Source organism: Heteronotia binoei, chromosome 15 (assembly GCF_032191835.1).
Source record: "Heteronotia binoei isolate CCM8104 ecotype False Entrance Well chromosome 15, APGP_CSIRO_Hbin_v1, whole genome shotgun sequence".
Taxonomy (NCBI): Eukaryota; Metazoa; Chordata; class Lepidosauria; order Squamata; family Gekkonidae; genus Heteronotia; species Heteronotia binoei.
The window spans coordinates 7,443,922-7,453,430 of NC_083237.1; the positions used below are offsets into that span (position 1 = coordinate 7,443,922).

The window sequence follows — 9,509 nt, forward strand, 5'->3', positions numbered from 1 at the left end:
GCCAGAGACAATTCAAGAAATATCTGAGGACTTTGGGGGTGGAGCCAGGAGAAAGGTTGTGATAAGCATAATTGAACTCCAAAGGGAGTTTCGGCCCTTTCACTTAAAGGGACCGCACACCTTTGAAATGCCTTCCCTTCATTGGAAATAATGAAGGATAGGGGCACCTTCTTTGGGGGCTCATAGAATTGGACCCCCTGGTCCAATCATTTTGAAACTTGGAAGGTGTTTTGAGAAGAGGCATCGGATGCTATGCTGCAGATTTGGTGCCTCTACCTCAAAACACGCCCCCCCCCCCAAACCCTAGTTACTCACAGTTCAATTCTCCATTATATCCTATGGAAATCAGACTCCATAGGGAATAACAGAGTGCCCAGCAGACATTTCCTCTCCCCACCCCCGCTTTCTGATGACCCTGGGTTGTAAATAATGGAGGAGAACCAGAGTATTAGCCTGACATTTGTTCAGCCATCTTATAAAACAATCCCCTGCCCCCACCTGGGGATTGGCAACCCTACTTAGGCGTTATTCCAGCCTTGTCGTTGCATAACTTTGCTGCCTGCTCTAAATGTCACTGGTAAAAATCACCCCCCCACACACCTGATGACATCCCTTTGCTTTCCCAACATGACATTCCCCAGAGGAAACGAGGATGGCGACTGCCGCCTTTCGTTCCCATTCACTTGTGTCGAGAGGAGCAACTGCGGATCGGCTTCGTCACCCCTCAGAAGTCTCCCAACGAGCCGTGCCCTTACTTAAAATGGCGCCCGCTCTTCTTTACCAAACCGCCTGCCCGCCCTCACCAAAAATGGCGGAATTAGCCTTCTAGGTCGCTTGTTGTGACGTAAGCCTCACCCCGCCTTCGTTTGCCCTCACGCAACATGGCGCCCGGAGCTTTATATAGGAGATGGGCCGTAGCTCTTCCCTGAGTCACTGCTGCTCGCCCACATCCAAGATGGCGCTGGCCAGCCTGCTGGAGCCGCAACAGACCGTGAACCGGGCCGGGTACTTCGGTTTGGGCGCCGGCTGCGAATTTCGGTTGGCCGCGCTCAGCTCTTACGATGGAGGAGAAAAGGGGCCGGAGGCCGCGGGATTGCACTTGTCTCTGGCCGCCCCTTGTCCCAGCACCGCCGCGGTGGATGCCAAGATCGAGCTCCTGCACGGGACCACCACTTTGGCCTTCAAGGTGCGAGGCCGGGAGCAGGCTCTGCCCTTTGGTTTGGCGTGGGGGGGCTTGGGGGCGTGTTTCCTGGCACTTAGGGTGGGTTGCTCGCGGCCTAGGGCAAAACAGGGGAGGGACTGAAATCAGGTATGGAATTGGGTTCGAGTTGCCAGTCTCCAGGTGGGGACAGAAAGAAGTCCTTTTCTCCCTTTCTCACCATACGCGAACTCGTGGGCATTCAATGAAATTGATGAGCAGTCGGGTTAGAACGGATAAAAGGAAGTACTTCTTCACCCAAAGGGTGATTAACATGTGGAGCTCACTGCCACTGGAGGTGGCGGCAGCTACAAGCATAGCCGGCTTTAAGAGGGGATTGGATAAAAATATGGAGCAGAGGTCCATCAGTGGCTATTAGCCACAGTGTGTGTGTATATATGTGTGTATTTATGTGTGTATGTGTATATATATATATATACACACATATATTGGCCACTGTGTGACACAGAGTGTTGGACTGGATGGGCCATTGGCCTGATCCAACATGGCTTCTCTTATGTTCTTATGTGACACAGAGTGTTGGACTGGATGGGCCATTGGCCTGATCCAACATGGCTTCTCTTATGTTCTTATGATATGGGATTCTCCGGTTTGGAGGCCCTCCCCCTGCTTCGGGGTCATTAGAAAGTGGTGGGGGAGGGAGGGAAATGTCTGCTGGGCACTCCATGATTCCCTATGGAGACCGATTCCCATTGGGCGGGAGTGGCTGAACTTGCTTAATGTAAGAGCCGCATAGAATAAACATCAGATGTTTGAGAGCAACAAGATATGAACATTGGATGTCTGAGAACAGGCAGGCCGGCAGGCAAATAGAGGAGGGAGGGGGGAAGGAGAGGTGGAAGTAAAGCAACTTTTAACTTTAAATGCATGCTCCAATCTGCTGGCCAGCTTGGGTTGGAGACGCGATTTAAAGAGAGAAATTTTAATTCTGCATAAAGCAGCTACAGGTGATCACACCTTCTCCAAGCCAGCAAACAGGACGGTGGGGTTTTCGCACAATATAAGTGAAAGAGCCACAGTTTGGCCACCTCTGCCATGGGGTTTAATGGAGAATTGATCTGGGCATCCAGTACCTCTTCCCAAAATACCCTCCAGGTTTCAAAAAGATTGGACCAGGGGGTCCAATTCTATGACTCCCCAAAGAAGGTGCCTTCATCCTTCCTTATTTCCAGTGGTGGGAAGGCATTTAAAAGGTGTGTGGTCCCTTTAAATGTGATGGCCAGAACTCCTTTTGGAGTTCAATTATGTTTGTCGCAACCTGGCTCCACCCAGAATGTCTCCTGGCTCCACCCCCAAAGTCCTCAGATATTTTTTGAATTGGACTTGGCAACCCTACTGGGGCAAAACAATGGAGAAATTGAAATAAGGTATGGAATTGGGTGGGGGGTGTCAGTGTGGATGACTGTGAAGAGGGGTGGGGGAGCGCGGTTGGAAAGAAGATCAAGTAGTGATAAGGTTGGTGGACTTGGAGCAGGTGTAATCACCTGTAGCTGATTTGTGCAGGATTAAAATTAATGAGAAGACCACTGCAAATACAAAGATTACAGAAGCTCAAACATATATGATATCCTTACATCAATATTGTAGGAACAACAAGATGCTGGACTATATGGACTACTGGTCTGATCCTGCAGTGCTCTTCTGATGCTTTTACTTGACAAAAATGTTTCAGGAGGCCTTAGCTTGAAACTTCTGAATTAAAGTTACAGATTTGATATGCCTTGAATTTGGCCTTGAATTTGTGTGACTTTCTTGCTAGGAAAGAGTGCATAGGTGTCTTAAACCCGGCTGCAGTTTTTGACTGGTGTGTCTATCTGAGGGAAGCCTTTGTTTGTATAAAATATCCAGTCTTCCTGCCAGTGGTCTCCAGGCTGATGTTGATATCTCCCATTCTGGACTTGCAGACAAATGCTTCCTTAAGTTGCCACATCTCGTGGCCCGTATGATGAAGTGTGGTGAAATGGCTAGAGTCACTACCTCCCTTTAGACTAGCAAGCATTAACATAAGAACATAAGAAAAGCCCATCCAGTCCAACACTCTGTGTCACACAGTGGCCAAAAAAACAAACAAAACCCAAGTGCAATCAGAAGGTTCACAAGTGGGTCTAGAAGCCCTTCCACTTTGCCCCGCCCCCCCTGGCCCAAGCACCAAGAATGCAGAGCATCACTGCCCCATACTGTTCCAATAATATACTGTGGCTAATAGACACTGATGGACCTCTGCTTCGTATTTTTATCCAAACCCCTCTTGAAGCTGTCTATGCTTATAGCCGCCGCCACCTCCTGTGGCAGTGAATTCCACATGTTAATCACCTTTGGGTGAAGAAGGACTTCCTTTTATCCGTTCTAACCCGGCTGCTCAGCAATTTCATCGAATGCCCACGAGTTCTCGTATTGTGAGAAAGGGAGACAAGTAGTTCTTTCTCTACTTTCTCCATCCCATTCATAATCTTGTAAACTTCTATCGTGTCACCCCGCAGTCGACATTTCTCCAAGGTAAAGAGCCTCAAGCGTTTTAACCTTTCTTCATAGGGAAAGTGTTCCAAACCTTCAATCATTCTAGTTGCCCTTTTCTGGACTTTTTCCAGTGCTATAATATCCTTTTTGAGGTGCCGTGACCAAAATTGTACACAGTATTCCAAATGAGACCGCACCATCGATTTATACAGGGGCATTATGATACTGGCTGATTTGTTTTCTATTATTCCTAATAATTCCCAGCATGGCATTGGCCTTTTTTATTGCATTCAGATTGTGGATTGTGGCTCTCTGGTTACTCATGGCCTTTCTTCATTTCTTCTTGCCCTCCTCCAGTTCCAGCATGGTGTGATTGTAGCGGTAGACTCACGGGCCACCGCAGGAGTCTACATCGCATCACAAACGGTTAAGAAGGTCATCGAGATCAATCCTTACCTCCTTGGCACCATGGCTGGCGGTGCAGCGGATTGCAGCTTCTGGGAGCGGCTGCTGGCTCGGCAGTGCCGCATCTACGAACTCCGCAACAAGGAGCGCATCTCGGTGGCCGCTGCCTCCAAGCTGCTGGCCAACATGGTGTATCAGTACAAGGGCATGGGGCTGTCCATGGGCACCATGATCTGTGGCTGGGACAAGCGAGGGCCAGGTGAGGGACCCTCTGCGTTGCCTTTCAGCAGCCTAGCTTCGCCTGAGCTTCTGCTGCTTCTCACTAAGCCCAAAATGGTTTTAAACTTCACTCTGCATTTTATGGATTTCATTTTAGGTCAGGGGTGGCCAAACTTGCTTTAACAAAAGAGCCACATAGAATAAGTGTCAGATCCTAGAATCGTAGAGTTGGAAGGGACCGCCAGGGTCGTCTAGTCCAACCCCCTGCACAATGCAGGAAACTCACAAACACGTCCCCCTAAATTCACAGGATCGTCATTGCTGTCAGATGGCCATCTAGCCTCTGTTTAAAAACCTCCAAGGAAGGAGAGCCCACCGCCTCCCCAGGAAGCCTGTTCCACTGAGGGACTGCCCTTAACGGTCAGGATGTTTGAGAGCCACAAGATGCGAATGACAGATGTTTGCGAGCTGGAAGGAAGAAAGGCAGGCAGGCAAATAGAGGGGAGGGAGAAGTGGAGAGAGACCAACTTTAAAATTCATTCTCCAAGCCGCCAGCTAGCTAGGCTTGGAGAAGTGATTTAAAGAGACAGATGCCTTCTCCAAGCTGGCCGATGGGGTGGTGGGAACTTAGAGGGCCACACAATATGTGTGAAAGCCACATGTGGCTCCGGAACCGCAGTTTGGCAACCCATTTTAGACACTGAAATTGCCCCAAGGTTCCTGTTGATAACCTGTTAGAAATGCTTCTTTGAAGGCCTGCATGGCCCCTTCTGTCAAGCCCCGAGATTCCCAATAATGAAGTCCTTTGTTTTGTTGCAAATATTTAGGAATTATTAGTTTATTTAGGAATTCAAAGGTCCTTGGAAATACTGAGATACCAGAGGTTACATGGTGCATATATAGGGTATCATAAAAGGTTACAAAAGGCAGTTCATTCAAATCTAAGGTTAAGGAGCCTGTGAATTTTAGGGAGTGCATCTTTCAGACACAGCATGCCGGCCCTGGTTAGAAGGGACCTCTAGGGTCATCTAGTCCAACCCCCTGCACAATGGAGGACACTCACAAACACTTCCCCCTAAATTCACAGGATCTTCATTGCTGTCAGATGACCTTCTAGCCTCTGTTTAAACATTCTTTTGCCAGGTGGTGAGACGTACATGATATCTGGGTTGTAAATAATGGAGGAGAACCAGAGTATTAGCCTGACATCTGTTCAGCCATCTTATAAAACAACCGGGCTTGACACCTTCCAACTCTGTGATCCTGTGCGCTTGTCAAGGATGCTCTAGGCTGATCCTGCATTGAGCAGGGGGCTGGACTAGATACTCAGTGGCCCGTTCCACCTCTGTGATTCTAGGATTCTTTCCACTAGTTCCCGTTTGCCCTATAACAAAGTAGTTCATGAGTTCTAATCTACTGTTGTGATGTTTCTGGTTGCACATCAGGATTCCTCCTGCGTGTTTCCTTGCAGTTATCTCAGAGACCCCAGGCCTTCACATTACTGTTTTCTGCCTCTGCAGACAATACCCCCTGCCTCCAGATTTTGAGCATAGTGTCACACCCTGTTCTGTGACATTACATTTTGGCAGTGGAAGGAAACGACATGTGGCTGCAGATCTCTGCCTCGTTAGGCTTAACTTAACACTCGCTTCAGCTTGGTTTCCCAGCAGTCACAGTTAGGTTTTTGACAGTTATTCTTCGCAAGCTTCCTTGACAGGAGTGACTTCCTGTTGTGTGCCTTCAAATACGAGGGGATCAATAACTAGAGGAAAGTTCCGTTAGCACTGGCAGCTTGGAGCTGCTGCTCCGATGCATGAATAGAATCATACTATCTGGACAACCTTCCCCCCCCCCCATCTTAAATAGAGAAGCATTGAAATGTTAGTGTGAGGATGCACCAGGGTTGTATTTGTAGAAAAAGCCCAGCAGGAACTCATCTGTATATTAGGCCACACCCCCAATACCAAGCCAGTCGAGACTGCATTCCTGTGCGTTCCTGCTTTTTTAAAAAAGCCCTGGGGTTGACAGCAACATCACAGTAGGCAAACTTGTGCTCGTAGGAAAAGGAAAGGTCCTCTGTGCAAGCACCAGTCATTTCCAACTCTGGGGTGACATTGCTTTTACAACATTTTCACGGCAGACTTGCTTTCTTTTAGCCTCTCCCCATCTATTCATCTTCCTTCCTTCCGTCCTTTCTCAAACGTCTGACGTTTATTCTGTGCGGCTCTTATGTTAAGCAAGTTTGCGCCCCCCCCCCCCCGCCCCCGATTTGGAGCTTGGGATATGTGCAACTATTTCTGCTGGGGAAAAAGGAAAAAAAACCCCAGATAGTTTGCCGTTTTAAACAGACCGATATATCTTGTCCCAAAAATGTATGGATAAAAAGACTGAGAATGCTGTTGGAAGAGGATAGACTCTCCAGGGTCATATAACCAGTAACAGAGGGGCTTTATAACGAAAATGTGAGCAGATTGTCCTGAGCCCTGTGGTTTGCACAGCTGGTGGATGGATAGATGTGTGGTTGTAGACTTCGGCTTCATTATTTGCTCAGACATCTAGTGTTTCAAATACCTGTGTTACTCAGATTGGTGGTATGGGCCTGTGAGCTGCTTTGCCAGAAGACTGCCCACTTACCATCTATACCATAGCCCAAGGGTGTCAAACTCATTTGTTATGTGGGCTGGATCTGACTTAAATGAGACCTTGTTGGGCCAGACTATGTCAGGTTGGGCCGGGCCATGTGTGTACCTATTTATGATTAGGTAGCAGAGTTATAAATTTTATAAAGAACAGACAAACACAAATGTGTATATTTTTTAAAACTTAAAACATGCTTAAAGTGTTAGCACTCACTGGTCTTAAAGATGCTTTCTTTGTATTTCTCCCATGAGATCCAGGGGACTGGGCAAAAGAAGCTCTTTCCTTCCTTCCCCAGGGGATTCCGGGGGGGGGGGAGCCTCAGCCAATAGAAGGAAGAGAGGCTTGGCTCAGTAGCTCTGCTGTGCAATTGAGAGAGCCTAGCTAAGCAAGTTATTCCTCCCCTCCTTCCTCCCCAAGGGAGGGGCCTCAGCCAATGGAGAAAATAGAGGTTTTGCTCTGTAGCTCCTATGCAGTTGAGCAAGCCTAGCCAAGCAAGCTGTTGTGCAGAAGGAAGCAAGAGAGAGAGTAGGAAGCAGAGGACAGACAGTTGCTCAGGGCCTGATAGAAGCCCTCTGGGGGCCTGATTCGGCCCTCGAACTGCATGTTCAACACCCCTACATAGCCCCTACCCCCTTACTTGTCTGCTAGTCTTTGTTGCCCTGTTTCCTTCTTGGATTGCCCATTCACATGTCTGGGGTTGCGTGTAACATCAAGAGGAAAGATGTTTCTGGGGCTGAATGATTGGGAGGGACTCAGGGGGGGTGGGGGGTTGATTTGCCCTGCTGGCAACACAAGTGCGCAGAGATCATCTTTGACATTAATCTTATAATCTAGGAGGGGGGGGAAGGGCGAGTATTTATATTAATACGGCTTTTATAAGGAATGTGCCGAAAGTGTCCCAGTAACCTAAAACTTCCCACCCTACCTTTCAGGCCTGTACTACGTGGACAGCGAAGGGAACCGGATCTCAGGCACAGTTTTCTCAGTGGGGTCCGGTTCTGTCTATGCCTACGGGGTGATGGACCGGGGCTACTCTCCCAATCTCTCGGTCGAGGAAGCCTACGATCTGGCCCGTCGTGCCATTTACCAGGCTACGTACCGCGACGCCTACTCAGGGGGCACCGTCAACCTCTACCACGTCCGTCAGGATGGCTGGATCCGTGTCTCGAGCGACGACGTGGCCAAACTACACGAATCGTTCAACGACACAACCGCCGAGACAGTGGCTTAAGCTAGAGGACTGTGGCGGGTGGGCTGAGGCTCAGAACTTGGCATTGTAGGGGCTGTTGGCAGCAGAGAATTTGCATATGTATAGAATAGGTGGGAGCGTGGTTTATCCATTAAGCAAAATGGGGTAGGGGTCAGCCAACACGATGGAAGAAGATTTGGGTCCTCTTATTGGCGGGAGGGACAGGAACACGCCCCCAGGTTGGCCGTTGTGGGGTACGTTTGTCTCATGCTTGTGGCCGGTGTTCCCTGTAGCAAAATACTTTGCTTGTTCTGAATAAAATTTTTACTCTCCCAAGTGCTGTTTTTTGTCCTCATTTAAAGACCCAGGATAGGCAGGGAAAGACCTTTGCAGCTTTTCCAGTCCCATTAGAAGTGTCCTGTTAAGTTTGGCTCTGTGCCTGCTGAGGGATGACCCAGAGGGGGTAAAGCATGCCAGCTGTGCGAGTGTGAGTGTTTGGGCGCAGGAACGTGCAGAGAAACGTCTCTTGAAAGTTTCATTCCTAGGCCAAAAAACAGAAGGTTGTCTCTTCCCACAGGCATCAAAACGTATGTGGCTGCGATACAAAAAGAGGGAGGGAGGGAGGGCGGAAGTCAAACGGCTGTTAAGTGGACGGTTTCCTTCTTTTTCTGTCAGTTGCAACCAGTCCTTGCGGTGGTGCGGTAGACCATTCTCCCCCATCATCTAGCTCCAGACGCCTTTGATAATCCCAACCCCTCGTCTTTTGCAGGGTTTGCCTCCGAATCTGCGTTGCTCTTTGATGTTCGCCATTTGGTACAGGCTGGCATTAGCCTGTTCTGGCTGCCTCACAGAGCATACCCTTCCCAAATATCCTTACGCACCATTGCATTCTCTGGTTCCCACCCAATTGACGCGGAGGCTGTGTGCACAGCGTGCAGAACCTAATGCGAACGGAAAAGGTTATTGTCAGCTGCAGGGCAGCGAGGATAGAGGGGAACGAGGCAGGCCAAGATGAAGGTGTGGTTGACTAGGAGAGAATTTTTTGTGAAATGCTGTTGAGCTTTGCGGCCTCTTTCCCCACATGCTCACTTAGGAGAAAGAAAAGAACGAAACCGGATTGTGGTGGGCAGTGAGAGACTGGGATATAGGCAGGGGAGCTAATTTTCGTACCAGTGCAGCTGCAATAGAATGAATAAGGAGGCAGAAAAAGAAAATAAAAGGGGGTTGAAACGCAAAAGGGGTGACCAAACGGAGGGTGTACAGGGACATAAAACAGGTAATGGAGTTTGTATTCGTAGGGACATACTAAAGATAGTACCGAAGGATAGGAGCATTAAAAGCGATTGAGAAAAGAGCATGAATGTATGAGTAAAGCATAGG

General features: G+C 48.8%; 1 protein-coding gene across 1 annotated transcript; it reads left to right on the plus strand.

The window, feature by feature from the left end:
• The first annotated feature begins 869 nt into the window (after nucleotides 1-869).
• Nucleotides 870-8,465, plus strand: PSMB5 (proteasome 20S subunit beta 5). Its single transcript, XM_060255396.1, has 3 exons — nucleotides 870-1,186; nucleotides 4,034-4,340; nucleotides 7,873-8,465. The coding sequence occupies exons 1-3, from the start codon at nucleotides 908-910 to the stop codon at nucleotides 8,169-8,171; spliced, it is 885 nt and encodes a 294-aa protein (XP_060111379.1). The 5' UTR covers nucleotides 870-907; the 3' UTR covers nucleotides 8,172-8,465.
• The last annotated feature ends 1,044 nt before the right edge of the window (nucleotides 8,466-9,509 follow it).